At 41.7% G+C, this 18,506-nt stretch overlaps 1 protein-coding gene across 3 annotated transcripts in view; it reads right to left on the minus strand.

The window, feature by feature from the left end:
• dpf1 (D4, zinc and double PHD fingers family 1) overlaps positions 1-18,506 on the minus strand; it is a 358,128-nt gene that overhangs the window by 233,954 nt on the left and 105,668 nt on the right. For all 3 annotated transcript variants that reach the window (XM_039768120.1, XM_039768121.1, XM_039768118.1), the window contains exons 2-3: positions 9,494-9,523; positions 4,055-4,215 (exon numbers count right to left, since the gene is read on the minus strand). In XM_039768120.1, the coding sequence (XP_039624054.1) occupies positions 4,055-4,215; positions 9,494-9,523 (191 nt within the window). The remainder of the gene's footprint in view (positions 1-4,054; positions 4,216-9,493; positions 9,524-18,506) is intronic.

Below are 18,506 nucleotides of genomic sequence, written 5' to 3' on the forward strand. Positions count from 1 at the left end.
GACAGAAGTGACGAATGGTGAGAACAGTCAGAGTCAACCCACAGACCAGCACCAAAGACCTACAACATCATCTTGCAGCAGATGGAGTCACTGTGCATCGCTCAACCATTCGCGCACTTTACACAAGGAGATGCTGTATGCGTAGAGTGATGCAGAGGAAGCACAAACAGAGCCGCTTGAGGTATGCTCAAGCACATTTGGACAAGCCAGCTTCATTTTGGAATAAGGTGCTGTGGACTGATGAAACTAAAATTGAGTTATTTGGGCATAACAAGGGCGTTATGCATGGAGGAAAAAGAACACAGCATTCCAAGAAAAACACCTGCTACCTACAGTAAAATATGGTGGTGGTTCCATCATGCTGTGGGCTGTGTGGCCAGTGCAGGGACTGGGAATCTTGTCAAAGTTGAGGGACGCATGGATTCCACTCAGTATCAGCAGATTCTGGAGACCAATGTCCAGGAATCAGTGACAAAGCTGAAGCTGCCGGGCTGGATCTTTCAACAAGACAACGACCAAACACTGCTCAAAATCCACTAAGGCATTCATGCAGAGGAACAAGTACAACGTTCTGAATGGCCATCTCAGTCCCCAGACCTGAATATAATTGAAAATCTGTGGTGTGAGTTAAAGAGAGCTGTCCATGCTCGGAAGCCATCAAACCTGAATGAACTAGAGATGTTTTGTAAAGAGGAATGGTCCAAAATACCTTCAACCACAATCCAGACTCTCATTGGAACCTACAGGAAGCGTTTAGAGGCTGTAATTTCTGCAAAAGGCGGATCTACTAAATATTGATTTCATTTCTTTTTTGTGGTGCCCAAATTTATGCACCTGCCTGATTTTGTTTGAACAATTATTACACACTTTCTGTAAATCCAATAAACTTCATTTCACTTCTCAAATATCACTGTGTGTGTCTCCTATATGATATATTTAACTGACATTTTTTATCGTAACAACCAACGATTTATACAGGAAAATAATGACTATTAACAAGGTTGCCCAAACTTTTGCATCCCACTGTAGATAGATAGATAGATAGATAGATAGATAGATAGATAGATAGATAGATAGATAGATAGATAGATAGATAGATAGATTGTATTGTCAACTTGTTCTGTCTGAAACGTGCTGTTTGTGTATTCATGACAATTATATAATTAACAAGCCGTCCCCCGCAGCTCTGCCCGCATACAAGACAGGCTTTAAAAATCAATAAACATCCAGAGATATCGCTAGCTAAGTAGAAGCAAGGTCCGCTCCAAAACGTGGCCAGAGGTAGAGAGATTCGAACGGAGGCTGGCGTGTGAGTGACGAGGGCCCTGCCCGGCTCCCCACTCCTGACGTCACGCTTCCCCCTCCCCTCATACTGCAGCCTCTGTTTCGGATTTGCACAAATAAATCGCTCCTGCAAGTGAATTATGATTCTTAGCATGATGAGAGAAGTTGCAAAATCAACCGGAATGTTCTAGCAAATTATTGAAAAAACCCGATCTAAATCCGTTAAGTAGTTCTCTCACGAAAAGCAGACAGGCATACTGACTGAGAGACAGATGTTGGATTTTATAAATATAGAGATTATATTTTTAATTGAATACAATGGTACAAGCATTGATCTTGCCAATTGTTTTGTTATGTGTCAGATTTGTGCAAATAATGCAGCATTTTTGTTTTATTTATTAGTAATTAAGGCTGGTATTCTGCAAGCCATTTAGTTTTTTTTTCATACAATTGATAACACAGTTATCATAATAGTGCATATTGAAAAAGACAAATGTATGGAATATTAATTGACACGTTTATGAAAAGAATGAAAGGTTATTTCTTGTCAGTCTCAGTCCTAGTGAGGCACTGTACAGATGTACGGCTGTTGGTATAAAGGAGCCCCAGTTGCATTTCTTGAGACACTTCTGCTGAGTAATTTATTTTTGAAAGTCGTCAGTGTTGGTGAGTCAGAGAGAGGATGTGCAGCATTGTTCATAATGGCACTCAGTTTTGTTTTAACTCTTTGTATTAGCTACGGTCTCCAGGGGATCCAAAGTGCGTCCCCTCCTGAAGCTGCCCTTTTAATTAGCTTGTTGATTTAGTGGGCCTGTTTTGAAGTGATCTTATCAGCCGAGCACACCACTGCGTAAAGATCGCATCAGCCATATATATGAATGACACGGTAACCTCCAAAGAGCGCGGAGACTTTGATCAAATTGGCGTCTCCTGCCCTGCAAAACTCGAGCAGCCGACACGCGTGCATAGCTGTGCAAGATTTTAAGATGCTGACTGCGCTTCTGCCTTAAGTCAAAGTGAGCACTTTTCATTTTTTTCCTCCTCCCCCTGAGCTATAGCCCAGACAACTGCAAACACGGGATCTCTTTTCTACACCACGGCAAACTAATATTAAGGCGCTTCGCACTTTCTTTTATATTTATATTTATATATATATATATAATAAAAAATCTTACGACGATACAAGACTTTTTTCCTTTGACGAGATGTGATCTTTGAAAGAGAGACAGAAAGACATTTTCACACTTTTCACGAGACGGACAAGTCACGTTATACTTACAACCTTTCGAAACAAATCCCGTGATACACATGCAGAGCAGGTTAGAGATAAGGTAAGTAGGAAAATTCAAAAGTCTCAAAAACATGAGAGTAAAGATCTCATTAGCGCAAACATACTGACAATATTACTTGGTGAAATAACGGAACAGCGAAACGAGATCAAATAGTGTTTGAGGATGTCTGGGGGAGAAGAGAGACAAGGCATTGAGACAAAAGGACAGCTGCTGTGCAGGCTTTTAGACATTTGAAGGGTCACACGAAATGCAGAACAGGCAGCACAGTAGCAGCAGCTGCAAGCCAGCAGCTGATTCATCCACGTCTCCTCAACGCGAGCGGCAGAAATGTGAAGTGGCGATTGTGAAGTGCACCCCCGTGTGGAGTGGGGGGTGGGCGAGTGAAGCGAGTAAGGGGGGCAAAGCCATCACCTCCATTTCCAGCCCCAAGAACACCCCTTCCAGTTCAGGTCCCAAGGATGACGTTACTTCCGGTCCTGGATCTTAATGATATCACTTCTGATTCCCTGCATTAAAAGACTAGTTAAATTCCATGGACCTCAGTTCAGTCTGGAACTCCAACCTATGCACATCAGTGCCAATTTTCATACCCTTTTGCAGCCAGGGACAATATACGGATGGCTACCCCAAACCTTTTTGTGTGTGTCGAGGCTGGTTCTTTCACTATTGTGACACAAAAATAAACCTACTGGGCTTGGGGCTTTCCTGGAAAACTGGAGGTCAGCTGGACGTGAATCATAGAACTATATCCCCCTCCTACACTCCCTCTCAAATCGCCGAGCGACTAGGTGTATCCTGTGAATAGCCCAGTTAGTATTGGGAAAACATCGCTACACAAGTTGCCACACAATGTTGGGTGAAAAAAATGAACAGCGAGACAAGAGAAGACAACACTCCCAGCACAATGCTTTTTCCATAAAGTAGTTTTTGACTGACATAAGCATTCCTGTCCCCGATCATCCTCCCTATTTGCCTGATTTAGCTTCCTTGTTCCTGAAAATCAAAAGTGACCTGAAGGGAACACATTTTTCTTCATTGGATGAAGTGAAGACAGAAACGTCAAGCCTGTTGAAGACACTCAAGCAAGAAGACTTCCAGCACTGTTTCAATCAATGGAAGATATGTATGGAGCGGTGCAGCGATCGGGTTGGGGACTATGGAGAAGGTGACAAGGTTTAGAATGGCGGAATTCATCAATAAATATTTTTTTTTACCAATCCGGTTACTTTTGTGTCTCACCTCATGCATATATCTATCTTCAATTATCATTATCTTATAAATAAATTATATCCTTTGGTTTAATGTGTTTCGGTTATTTGAAAAATAGATTATCACCACATCTGAACCACAAACAGAGAAAATGAAGGTCATTTCATATGGGCTTCCTGACAGTTTATCCAACTTTACTTATAAATTGTACAGACCTCTACATAGTTCTAGCAGAGATCCCTCACACATCTTACAAAGGACAGGCTTACCTGGGCCTCGATGGGTCTTCTCCATCCAGATGTAGCAGTTGTTCTGCGCCACGCCAGTCTGGGAGTCAAGAAATGGCAGCCGCATGCTCCTCTCTGCACACAGCCGCGTGTTGTAGCTTCTGCAGTGCTCAATGGCTTCTCGGTAGAACTCTTCTCCTAGGCTGAATTAAGACATGGACGGAAATTTAGTGGGCAAGCGTTTCACGCAAAAATAAAAGAGGTTTAAAGTAAGCCTTTATTATACGACTCTTTTCTTTTACTAAGGTTATTATATTAAAAGTCATCATGTCTCTATTAGCATATTATCTTTTATAGATGTCTCTTTAATGAAACCTTTGATTGGAATGTAATTGAATGATTCGCCTCTTCTAAGTCGATTTTCAAGCTTTTAGACTTTGCTTCAGTTTTTTAACTGGAAAATAAAATGTAGTAAGTGGAGGGCGGCACATTCTGACACAGCATTTATTTTTATTGAATAAATTCTTCAGCTTTCCTTCCAAATATTCACATGCTGAATTAAATGAACACTAAATTACCACAGTATGAGTGCAAGGTGTGCGTGAGTGTGCCCTGCAATTCATTGGAACCGCAGTCTATCCAGTACTGCCAACTGTGAACTGCATAAAGCAGAATCAAAGACAAACATGATGACCATTAGCCAGAGAACATAAAAGGAAGGCGACATCAACACAAAGACCTTCAAAGATCTGTTTAGGAGAGGCAGAGGTCCACAAATACCACATGAACCTGTGAGAGACAAGGACAGGGAATGCTCTGTTTACAATATAGTGCCTTTCAGAACTATTTATCATCGTATGTATTTGTACATGAGGTAGTGTGTTTGATTATCTATCAGCCTTATGTAGTGCCTTTCCATCCATCCATCCATCCATTATCCAACCCGCTATATCCTAAAAAAGGGGCACAGGGGTCTGCTGGAGCCAATCTCAGCCAATACAGGGCGCAAGGATAGGGTGCCAGCCCACCGCAGTGTAGTGCCTTTCATAAATGTCTATCCTACAGGATAAATTTCCTATCATCTATCTATCTATCTATCTATCTATCTATCTATCTATCTATCTATCTATCTATCTATCTATCTATCTATCTATCCATTGTGACACAGGTGCGCTTGGGAGGCAGCAGCAGGGTCTGATTGATTCTGAAGTGCCAATATGCAGGGCTAATAATGTGCACTGTAACAATAGGGGGTGCTAACGCTCCCTTGAACCCTCAGGTACCACGCCAAACACCAGGTAAAAGTCCAATTATTATTGTTTTTATTAAAATTATGTGCACCAAGCACTCTCCACTCCACTATATTCATAAACACAATCAAATTACTAATCAATACACAATCCTCCTCTCCCAGACGTTTTGCCACCCTTCCACCCAGCTCAGCTCACTCATCTGGGGTTTCTCATAGTCTTTTATAGTCTATGACCTGGAAGTACTCTTGAACTCCTATCCACGTGACTTCTTAGCACTTCTGGGTTGGATAAAATCTCCTTCTTCATCCCAGAAGCACGTCATTTCCTCTGTCGCTGTGACTAAGACGTACTTCCGGGTTATAGTGCACATGCAAGTCCTTGAGCCTCCCTGCAGCGTCCTCTGGTGGGCCCCATGGTATCCAGCAGGGTTGGGAATAGAAACTCCATTGTCCAGGATTCTCTGCTGGTCTTTGGGGCACTTCCATGCTACAGGGAGGGTTCCATCTAGCGGCCTGTGGGTATTGGCCCGGGATGAACAGCCGGCCATCTCCCACAGCACTAATGCCTTATCTCCTTCCTTGCAGGAGCAAATAAGATCTAACCCACTTCCTTTCAGCTACAGAACACACCCCTGATGACATCATTTCCTCCCTCCTCGACTTGATAGTTCGCCTCTTCCTTTCCCTCAACTATAAAACCGCCTATTCATCCCTGCAACAGTCTTGTGTTGGAGTCAGTCCTATGAGTCTATTCACATCTAACGTATTACAGCAAACATTACAGTATACAGGGCAGATCCTCCCAAATCTTTATCATTTGTCTATCTATCTATCTCTAATATAGTGCCTTTTATATCTATCTATCTACCATATAGTACCTTTAATATCTATCTATTTATCTATCTTATAGTGCCTTTCATATCTATCTATCTATCTATAATATAGTGCCTTTCATATCTATCTATCTATCTATCTATCTATCTATCTATCTATCTATCTATCTATCTATCTATCTATCTATCTATCTATCTATCTATCTATCTATCTATCTATCTATCTATCTAGGCCTCAGGTTTCTCTTATAGTTTCAATCAAAAAGTACCTACACATTCCCAATCCAGTCAGTGTACTTTCTCCCAATTCTCTCCATATCCTGCTACATTTCTGTGCTCCAAGACTTATTACCTAAGGTGTGTATGGATGTGTGGGCTAGTGTGCCCTGAGATTGACTGGCACCATATCCATTGTTGACTCCTGCATTGTGACCAATGACCTTTCATCCGAATTTGGTGGGTTTGAAAATGGATGGATGGATGGATTGTTAAGTGGTAATCTTGGGGTTACTTCTGAAGGAATCCACAGTTTGAAGCAAACAAATGAGCCCTTTCGCTTGTTAACTTTCCTCGCTTTTACAAAAGACTACAGTTTGTGGATGTAATTAATTGCACAAACCAAAGACAAAGCAAAAATAAATACTTTGAAGAAAATTGGCTTAGGGAGCAAAGAGATTCATGTGCGTATAATTATGCAGATGTCTAAATATCCCACAAGTAAATCAGACAAATCTGAATCTGCAGCAGTCCTTATACATGGTATTAGTGGGGTACCCGGAACTGCCTGGGGTGGAATAAAGTACAGGGGCAGTCACTAAAGACGTTTTCCAGGGGAAAAATGACAGCCTGCAGTGTTCTGCATTGGTATCAATCAGCCATCCTCTAAACTGAGTGATGCCAGCCTAAAACTCCATAAGTGCTGAACTGGCACCCTAGCTGAGTGGGCTGAATAGAGACTAACTAATAGGCTCAGGAGCGCCACCAGTGGCCAGCTGTGGAACTACAGTAGATCAGTATGTAGGAACCCCCACAGCAAATAGAAGGCCCATGCTATTTTAGAAAGAGAGTTGTACTTATATAGTGATTTTATATTGGCCAGAGAGGTGAGGGGGTCTAGTTCAGTGGCTTTAGAATCTCGTCACTGCTTTTTGCAGATGACGTGGTCCTGTTGGCTTCATTAAGCTGTGAAGTATAAAGCGATGGGCATGAGGATCAACACCTCCAATCCTGAGGCCCTGGTCCTCAGTAGGCAAAAGGTGGACTGTCCTCTTTGAGTGAGAAGTAAGTTACTGCCTCAAGTGGAGGAGTATAAGTACCTTGGCGGTCTTATTCATGAGTGAGAGCAAAAGGGATGTAGAGATTGACAGACGGATTGAGATGGCAAGCGCAGTTATGTGGTCGCTATACCGATCTGCAGTGGTGAAGAAGGAGCTGATTCAGAAGGTGAAGTTCACCTGTGGACATGAGCTTTGGGTAATGACTGAAAGAATGAAATCACAAGTAGAAGCGGCTGAAATGAGCTTCCTCTGCAGGGTGGCTGGGCTCTCCCTTAGAATTAGGGTGAGAAGCACAGACATCCAGGAGAGGCTCGGAGTAGAGCCGCTGACCATTCGCATTGAGAGGAGCCATTTAAGATGGCACTGGCATCTGATATGTAGGCTCTCCGGACGCCTCCCTGTGGAGGTTTTACGGGTAAAACCAGTTGGAAGGAGAACCCAGGGAAGAGCCAGGGCTCAGTAGGAGGACTGTATCTCCCAGATGGCCTGAGAGCACTTTGGGAATGTATAATATGAGTTGGCAAGTGTGGTTGGGGAAAATGATGTATAGGCCTCACTGCTAAGACTGTTGCCCCCATAACCTGGTTTCAAATAAACAGTGGAAAATGGAAGGATGGATGGAGTTTCTAGACACTATATATTAAGTATTTTACATAAAGAGTGGAGAGCCACTTCAACCACCATTAATGTGCAACATCCACATGGGCGATGCAATGGCAGCCATTCTTGCATCAGTATGTTCACCACACATTAGCTATTACGTGGTGAAGAGGTGAAAGAGAGATTTTTGGGCAGTTAGAGGCAGAAGATGATCAGGAGACCAGAATGACCAGGCCGTAGTGGGCAATTTAGCGAAGAAATCAGGAATCAGGAGGCAGCATAAAGAAGAAGGACATCTCACATCTGGACAAACTTGTTACGAAGGCAGGCTCTATTGTGGGAATAAAGTTGGACAGTTTAACATCTGTAGCAGAGCGACGGGCATTAAGCAGACTCCTGTCAATCATGAAGAATCCACTGCATCCACTGAACAGGATCATCTCCAGACAGAGGAGTAGCTTCAGCGACAGACTGCTGTCACCATCCTGCTCCACTGACAGACTGAGGAGACCCCACACTATGCGACTCTTCAATTCCACCCGGGGGGTTAAACGTTAACACAATACAAAGTTATTGTCTGTTATACCTGCATTGTTATCACTCTTTAATTTAATATTGTTCTTTATCAGTATGCTGCCGCTGGAGTATGTGAATTTCTCCCTGGGATTAATAAAGTATCTATCTATTTATCTATCTATCTATCTATCTATCTATCTATCTATCTATCTATCTATCTATCTATCTATCTATCTATCTAATATATAGTGCCTTTCACGTCTATCTATCTATCTATCTATCTATCTATCTATCTATCTATCTATCTATCTATCTATCTATCTATCTATCTATCTATCTATCTAATATTTAATATCTCTTATCTATCTATCTATCTATCTATCTATCTATCTATCTATCTATCTATCTATCTATCTATCTATCTATCTATCTATCTATCTATCTATCTATCTATCTATCTATCTATCTATCTATCTATCTATCTATCTATCTATCTATCTATCTATCTATCTATCTATCTATCTATCTATCTATCTATCTATCTATCTATCTATCTATCTAACACCCGAATTTTTTCAAAAGATGCCCAGGGATCTTTATAATCAAAAAGAGTCTGTCCCATTTGTTAAGCACAGTGTCCCCTTCACTCCATTAGGGCAATGACATCCACACATAGACCTCTGAGGGCCTCATCAACACCTCTTTCAGCAATAACTCAAGCTTTTCCTAGATGATCTCCAAATCAAGTTCTGGCCAGACCCAAATATGTTCAGCTTCTGGTAGATTACCTGTTGTGAAGCGCAGGCAGTATGGCTGCTGGCCATACAGTACATCAGTGTGCATGAGGGGCCGCAGTGCATTGTGTAATGGCAAAGCTCTAAATTGACCCAGAATGACGCTGCACAATAAATGATTCTGAAAGGCCACTATATTAACTATAGCCATAAAGATTAAGAAATGCTGAAAAAATACAAAAAAGAGAAATGTGTCAGATGTGGCTCACCTGTTCTTCATAACTGCTCCACTGGACTGCCTGCAAAGAAATAAAAAGAAACATTTAATGAAACATCTGCTCCCAAACGGCAACGAAGCAAACAGCGAGAGCAAAGCAAAATGTGAAATAGATGAGATGCTCAAGAAGGACTTTCTGTTCATCCATCTCCAAATGAAAACAGCAACTGGCATTACAGTCTGAACAAAATCCATTTCAACAATCTACCAAAGCCCTGAAACCCACCCCCACCTTTCCAAATCTCACCTTCTGGAAAAGAAAATATGGTTAATGCGCCATAAAAGGAAATGTTCAATTTAGAACTGCGGCAATAAAAGCTATAAAACCCTCATAAGCTGTTGAAAAGACAAAGCCTGATGTCTTGGGATGCAGCATTTAAAAAAAAACTGCAGTATGCAGGCAGCCTTCTTGTTTCCTTTTATTTTGTACATTTGCTATTATGAAGCTAAAATGCAAACATATTATAAAATGACCCTTGACTTATAAGTCTGAGGAAATACGGGAGCAACAAGCTACCTCAGCTTTACAGGGGGCCGAGGGATCAGGGTTGTGGGTCCTCAGACAGCAAAGAATTTATGAGACGACGACGACACCGTTTGGCTGTGCGATTCGTGTCGGACTGGGGGTATAAGTATTGACTGGACGATTGCTCAGCCATAAACAGATTCTGTCCTGTACGTACTGTGACACCACTGGGGTGGCTCTTTGTGTCAAACTTTACACCCTCCATCACCTTGGCATGTTTTGCTTGCACCTTCATAAAGTATTCAGACCCCTTCACTTTTGCTATTTTGTAGCCGTATGCCAAACTCATTTCAAGTCATTTCTTTCTTCATCAAGCAACACCCAAGAATGACAAAGCAAAAAAATTAATTTTAGAAATCTTTGGAAATGTATTAAAAATATAAAACTAAAAGCTCACATTGACACAAGTATTCAGGTATATTAAACAGTAGCTCCTTGAAGCCCCCTTGGCAGCAATTCCAGCCAGGAGTCTTCTTTAGTTTGACGCGACAAGCCTACCGCACCTGGATTTGGGGATTTTCTGCCATTCTTCTCTGCAGAATCCTCTCCAGCTCTGCCAGGTTGGATGGAGACCACCAGTTGCCAGCTGTTGTCAGGGCTCTCCAGAGATATTCAGTTGGGTTCTTGGCTCTGGCAGGTCCACTACAGGGCATTCACAGAGTTGTCCCCAAGCCTTGTGTTGCCTTTGCTTTGTGCTTAGGGTCATCATCCTGTTAGAACAGCCTGTGGGTCGCGACCCTGCCGGGGGTCGAATGACGGCTTGCCAGGGGTCACCTAAGACCATTGGAATTATGGGTTTTGTCTACTCTAATGTGTAAAACTTGTTATTCTACACATTTTTTCCATTGGTAGTTGCTAGTTTTTTACTATATTTTGAATATATATATATTCAATATAATTGAATCAGAATAATGTCAAACATTTTAATTGTCGTAACTTTATTATTTTTAACTGTTTACATTAATGTACGCACTTCTTCTTCCGTTTCCAACAACATATCTTTGCGAAACAGGGTTTTCCAGCTTGTTGGTTATCAAGTCTAAATATAGAAGTAGACTTGTTGCAGAAGATGATCTTCATTGTGCTCTTGCAAAGACTGCCCTGATCTGGTGAGAAAGAAGCAACCTCAACCTTCGCACCGACGTTGGCTTCTTACGCGTACTGTCGCAAACAATTTTGTAGCAACGTAGTTTACTGCTGTTATATTAAGACTGTTACCCATGCTACGCCATGCTTTTCACACAACATGAATACGGTGAATACAGTCCAATACATCCATCCATTTTCCAACCCGCTGAATCCAAACACAAGGTCATGGGGGTCTGCTGGAGCCAATCCCAGCCAACACAGGGCAGGAACCAATCCTGGGCAGGGTGCCAACCCACCGCAGAACACACACCCACACACCAGGGTCAATTTAGAATCACCAATGCACCTAACGGGCATGTCTTTGGACTGTGGGAGGAAACCGGAGCGCCCGGAGGAAACCCACACAGACACGGGGAGAACATGCAAACTCCACACAGGGAGGACCCGGGAAGCGAACCTCAGGTCTCCTAACTGCAAGGCAGCAGCGCTACCACTGCGCCACCGTGCGGCCCCAGTCCAATACACAATGAAGAAAAACAAATAAACGTAAGTCATAAAGACAGTATTTCATTTATTTGTAATTAGAAATAAATATTTCACAATATATAATTACATTTTGTTTTTGTTATTAATCACTACGCTTTAATTATGTTCAATTTGTAACAATGAAAATACATCCTGCATATCAGATATTTACATTACGATTCATAACAGTAGCAAAATGAGAGTTATGAAGTAGCAATGAAAATAATTTTACGGTTGGGGTCACCACAGCATGGGAAATTGTATTAAAGGGTCGCGGCACTAGAAAGGTTGAGAACCGCTGTGTTAGAAGGTCTGAAGTCCAGCGCACTGGAGCCTGTATTTTTTGTACTTTGATTTGTTCTTCTTTCCCTCAACTTTGTCTAGTCTCTCAGCCGTTGCTGATGAAAAAAAATTCACAACGTGATTCTGCCAGTAGCTGGTCAATCCATTTAGAAGACATAGGAGGATTTCCAGGGCGTCATCACCTGAGGGGCATCATGTATTTAAGGTAAATCTGATTAAACCATCTGGGCATTGTTTATGAAAGTGCTACAAACACCCTGTGTAACAGGTCGTCAAGCTCTAGTAATACTGACTACCCGCTATGGACAACAAGGGGCAACGGTCATCCATGCCACCAAGGGCTCCAATTGGGCTTTGATTCTGCCACCACCATGCTTCACTGTTGGATTGGTATTGCACAGGTGATGAGTGGTGCCCTGTTTCCTCCAGCCATGATGCTAACCTTGGTTTCGTCAGACCAGAGAATCTTGTTTGAGAGCTATTTAGGTACTTTTTTGCAAAAAAATTTGTGCTCTTTTCTCAACTGTCTGCCATCTCTTTTCCCCTCACTCGCTTACTTAAACACCGTCTGTCTCTCTGTCTCATCTCCCTGCCTGCTTTGCTCAGTCCCGTCTTTTAACCTCTGGCTCCTTCTCTCTTCTTCTGCCGATCTGCTTTTCTTTTCTCATCCTGATTTGTCTCTGTGGGCACAGCATCCCAATCGCACACCGCAGGAAGCAGATAAAGCAATTGAAACAGACCGCACCCTCACGTGCAGGTGAATCTCGCCCCAAATACTCCACCAACACCCCACAATTTTGAGAGCATGCACACCCACAGAGATTGAGCCAGCCAATTAATGATTTATTTATTACAACAAGCTCCTGCTATTTATTTATTAAAACAGACCTGCTATGCCACAGTGCTACCATCAGACAGGCCCAGAGTCTTAAGTTCAAGTTACGTAGTGTATGTAGCCTGCATGGCCTGTTTGTGTTAATATAGGTGCTTTTCCACTGCATAGTACGGCACAGCACGGTTCAGTACAGCTCACCTTGGTTCGGCTCACTTCGGCTCGGTTTGCGTTTCGACTGCAGTTTAGTACCGCTTTAGAGTGGGCGGATTATTCACGTGTCGTTATAGTTGCGCGCCTCTACTGCCGTGACACCGTGGAACTTTTACAACAACACGCAGACAACGACAACACTTTAGCTCAACGACGCGCAAGGGTAAGCATCTAAAAAAAGCACATCACTAGCTAACTTTTATCACTGTTGCAAAGCATAAAATGAACTTAACTGCCAGTGTAACATTAAAATGCTGATTCTGTATATTACAGATCTTCCACATTTTGCAAAAAAGTCGCCGCAACAGACCATCTGTTTGGACATTTAACCGTGCCTCAGAGTGGTGGGATGTGATTGTTCCCGGTTTTACAAACACTCAGTGGCTGGAGAACTTTCGAATGTCTGAGGAAACATTCATCCACTTATGCAACAAACTGCGTCCAGCGATGGAGAGACGGGACACAAACTTCCGCGTGTGTGTACCTTTAAAGAAAAGAATAGCCAGTGACGCAGTAATGACGATTTTCTCCGGCCAATCAGTGACCAGCAGAGTTTACACATCACGTTTTGGTAACAGTTCGGCGCGCTTGGAACCTCGGCTGAGGTGGTACTAAAAAAAGGACCAGGTATCAGGTACTGTTCCCAGTGGAAAACCCCCCAAAAGTGAGCTGAACTGAACCGTGTCGTGCCGTACTATGCAGTGGAAAAGCGCCATAAGTCTTATCGTTTTACACCTCAAAGTCATTACATTCTACATTAGAGGTGTTGCTTTTTCAATTTATGCAGTTCATTAGCCAAAAGATTTGACCAATTTTTAAATGTAAATGGTTGTGTTTTCTCAGATGATGAGAATATCACAATGATGTGCTGCAAATCAAGACAGACCAGGCACCAGCGTGCCATTGGCTGATTTTGTTTTTTGAGTCATGAAAGATGTCTGAACCTGCACGTTTCACTTATCATTAGCATTAGACATAATTAGACAGGTAAGCTAATGTTAGCATTAGAGAAGTGTGGGCACATAATGGAAAATTCTAGTATGGCCCCGCCAGCATTTTCATACCAAAAATGGCACAATGTACTTTATTACAGTAACTGAACCTCATTGGCATCTGTGCTACATTTGCTGCCTGTCGACTGACAGCCGCACCACATAGTGGACTCAGAGAGTCTTCAGAACCCTTCACTTTATTGTGTTGTAGATTTAATTTTACAAACCGGATTCCAAAAAAGTTGGGACACTAAACAAATTGTGAATAAAAACTGAATGCAATGATGTGGAGATGGCAAATGTCAATATTTTATTTGTAATAGAACGTAGATGACAGATCAAACATTTAATCCAAGTAAATGTATCATTTTAAAGGAAAAATATGTTGATTCAAAATTTCACGGTGTCAACAAATCCCAAAAAAGTTGGGACAAGTAGCAATAAGAGGCTGGAAAAAGTAAATTTGAGCATAACGAAGAGCTGGAAGACCAATAAACACTAATTAGGTCAATTGGCAACATGATTGGGTATAAAAAGAGCTTCTCAGAGTGGCAGTGTCTCTCAGAAGCCAAGATGGGTAGAGGATCACCAACTCCCACAATGTTGCGCAGAAAGATAGTGGAGCAATATCAGAAAGGTGTTACCCAGCGAAAAATTGCAAAGACTTTGCATCTATCATCATCAACTGTGCATAACATCATCCAAGATTCAGAGAATCTGGAACAATCTCTGTGCGTAAGGGTCAAGGCTGTAAAACCATACTGGATGCCCGTGATCTCCGGGCCCTTAAACGACACTGCGCCACAAACAGGAATGCTACTGTAAAGGAAATCACAGAATGGGCTCAGGAATACTTCCAGAAACCATTGTCAGTGAACACAATCCACCGTGCCATCCGGCGCTGCCAGCTGAAACTCTACAGTGCAAAGAAGAAGCCATTTCTAAGCAAGATCCACAAGCTCAGGCGTTTTCACTGGGCCAGGGATCATTTACAATGGAGTGTGGCAAAATGTAAGACTGTTCTGTGGTCAGACGAGTCACGATTCGAATTTCTTTTTGGAAATCTGGGATGCTATGTCATCCGGAACAAAGAGGACAAGGACAACCCAAGCTGTTATCAACGCTCAGTTCAGAAGCCTGCATCTCTGATGGTGTGGGGTTGCATGAGTGCGTGTGGCATGGGCAGCTTGCATGTCTGGAAAGGCACCATCAATGCAGAAAAATATATTCAGGTTCTAGAACAACATATGCTCCCATCCAGACGTCATCTCTTTCAGGGAAGACCCTGCATTTTTCAACAAGATAATGCCAGACCACATTCTGCATCAATCACAACATCATTGCTGCGTAGGAGAAGGATCCGGGTACTGAAATGGCCAGTCTGCAGTCCAGATCTTTCACCTATAGAGAACATTTGGCGCATCATAAAGAGGAAGGTGCGACAAAGAAGGCCCAAGACGATTGAACAGTTAGAGGCCTGTATTAGACAAGAATGGGAGAGCATTCCTATTTCTAAACTTGAGAAACTGGTCTCCTCAGTCCCCAGACGTCTGTTGAGTGTTGTAAGAAGAAGGGGAGATGCCACACAGTGGGGAAAATGGCCTTGTCCCAACTTTTTTGGGATTTGTTGACACCATGAAATTCTGAATCAACATATTTTTCCCTTAAAATGATCCATTTTCTCAGTTTAAACTTTTGTTCCGTGATTTATGTTCTATTCTGAATAAAATATTAGAAGTTGGCACCTCCACATCATTGCATTCAGTTTTTATTCACGATTTGTATAGTGTCCCAACTTTTTTGGAAACCGGTTTGTAAATGAATACATTTGCCATTTTTGACCTTCAACACTCAATAAGCCATAATGACAAAGTGACAACATATTTTCAGAAAGGTTTGCAAATTTATTAAAAATCAAAAGCTGAAATCCTTCCAAATGTATCCATACCGAATAAAATTAGATTTACAACACAATAAAGTGTGCGGAAAGTGAGGGGGTCTGAAGACTCTCTGAATCCACCGTGTAATAAATGATGGTGCTGTCTGTAGAAGGTGCAGACTGAGGAATTTGTCACCGAGTACATAAATATGCACCACTCTCTCCCACTTTCATCTTCTTAGCAGCGTATGTTTTATTTTCATCACGACTCCGTGTCCTTGTGTTCTTTAAAGAAATTTAATATTTCCCCTGCACTGCATGCCTCTTCCAGGAAATGCATTGCTTCCTCCATATTCTGTGGGTTTTTTAATTATTTATCACAACCTCTATTTTCAATGACATTTCACAACTTTTTTTTTGTTCAATTTTGTGTGTCTGTGTGTGTGTTTTTCCCTAGTGCTCTGTTTTTCAGTGATTTCTTCCCACTCTTCAATTTTTAATTTTTTCTTTTTTTTTTTTGTGGAATACCACAATGCCAGTCAGCCAGTTACTGCCATGTTGTAGCACTTTGCGGTCTGCAACCTATCGGACAAGAAGAAGTTGTGGGGCCACAGACGACATTATGTTTTGCCGGGGTTCCTACCCTGACTTATATTTAAATTTCTTTTACTTTTCTTTTTTTGCTCATGGGTTTTGATTATTTCTATTAATATTATTCAGTTTGTTTAATAGTTGCCTAATTATCATTATCTGCTAATTTATTATTTTGTTTCTATGTGTGTAACTTTGCTCTAATACGTTCCCTTGTGTTTTGTGGGTGGATCCCCATGAGGCGGGGCCACCCTTACCTTACCCATAAGGAACTGCCCCCTGACTTTAAAAGGCGAGTTCCTGGCAGCTTTGTAGTGATGGGAAGTTCGGATCATTTTACCGACTCGGACCTTTGAGTCTCGTTCAGCAAAATGAACAAATCTTTCATTTCATTCATTTCATTCATCTAATCAATCAATTCTGTTTCCGGCTCAGACTGCATACTAGGTTAAGCTTATGGGGCTGTCACGTGACGAACGAACGACTCGAACCCGAAGACTCGAGATGAACTAATCAATTCTGTTTCCGGCTCAGACTGCATACTAGGTAAGCTTATTGGGGCTGTCACGTGACGAACGAACGACTCGAACCCGAAGACTCGAGATGAACTAATCAATTCTGTTTCCGGCTCAGACTGCATACTAGGTTAAGCTTATGGGGCTGTCACGTGACTCAGACGATACGACTCGAACGAACCAAGACTCAAGAGAGATGAACTAATCAATTCTGTTTCCGGCTCAGACTGAGTTGGTTAAGCTTATGGGGCTGTCACATGATGAACGAAAGACTCGAAAAACCCAAAGACTCGAAACAGGTGAATCAATAATTCCAATGCAGAAACTATAGGAAGTTGCGCAAATGCGCATGCGCGACTGAACGAATCACTCCCACGAGACGACTCGTTCTTCCCGAGTCACATTAAAGATTCGTTTAAAATGAACGAGCTTTGGAGGAGTTGTGCGTCTCTTTTGTGAGGTTTGCCATTCTAGTGCTTTTCTTGGATTTAAGGAAATTTGTTCTTCTGACTTCACTTTTAATTTCTGAATTTGTGTATTTGGACTTTGTTGCTGTAGATAGCCTTTGATGAAAATTTGTTTTTTTCTTCCTTTTTTTTTTGCTTTTCTGTGCCTTTTGTTAAATTTTCTGATTTTGTTAAAGATAAATTGCAGACTCATGTACCATCCATCCATCCATCCATTAACCATCCATTATCCAACTCGCTATATCCTAACTACAGGGTCACGAGGGTCTGCTGGAGCCAATCCCTGCCAACACAGGGCGCAAGGCAGAAAACAAACCCCAGCAGGGCACCAGCCCACCGCAGGGACTCATGTTCCCATTAGTCCAATTGTAAGCTGTGAGAACAGACAATGTATTTTAAAAAATGTATAAAAAATGCTTTGCTTTAGAATGCAACTTTATGAGACAAAGTAATATAAACCATGATTGGAAAGAAAGAACTTTGCTTTGAAAAATACCAAAGTAATGTTTTAATAAATCCTTCTTTTATAAAGGTTCTTTGTCATCCATCTCTCTGCAGTCCAAGGGTTTACTCTCAATGATTAGCATGCATTTACAGTATGCACAGTGGAACCTCGGTTCACGACCGTAATTCATTCCAAAACTCTGGTCGTAAACCGATTTGGTCGTAAACCGAAGCAATTTCCCCCATAGGATTGTATGCAAATACAATTAATCTGTTCCAGACCGTACAAACTGTATGTAAATATATATTATTTTAGTTTGTGAGCACAAATATAGTTAATTATACCATAGAATGCACAGCGTAATAGTAAACTAAATGTAAAAACATTGAATAACACTGAGAAAACTTTGAACAACAGAGAAAACTAACACTGCAATAGTTTGCGCTATAGCGCTAGGAACCGCTCGCTAAAAACACTTTTTTTTTAATGAGTTTTAAGCACAGGGAAAAAAATGAACATTTGAAAAATCCGTAATTTAATAAACCACCAAGAAAAGTAAAGTAAAGTGCCACAATGCATGCTATGAAGCGATCGCTGGAAACAGAACTGAAAACAAATACAAGCCTTT

Source organism: Polypterus senegalus, chromosome 11 (genome assembly GCF_016835505.1).
Source record: "Polypterus senegalus isolate Bchr_013 chromosome 11, ASM1683550v1, whole genome shotgun sequence".
NCBI lineage: Eukaryota > Metazoa > Chordata > Cladistia > Polypteriformes > Polypteridae > Polypterus > Polypterus senegalus.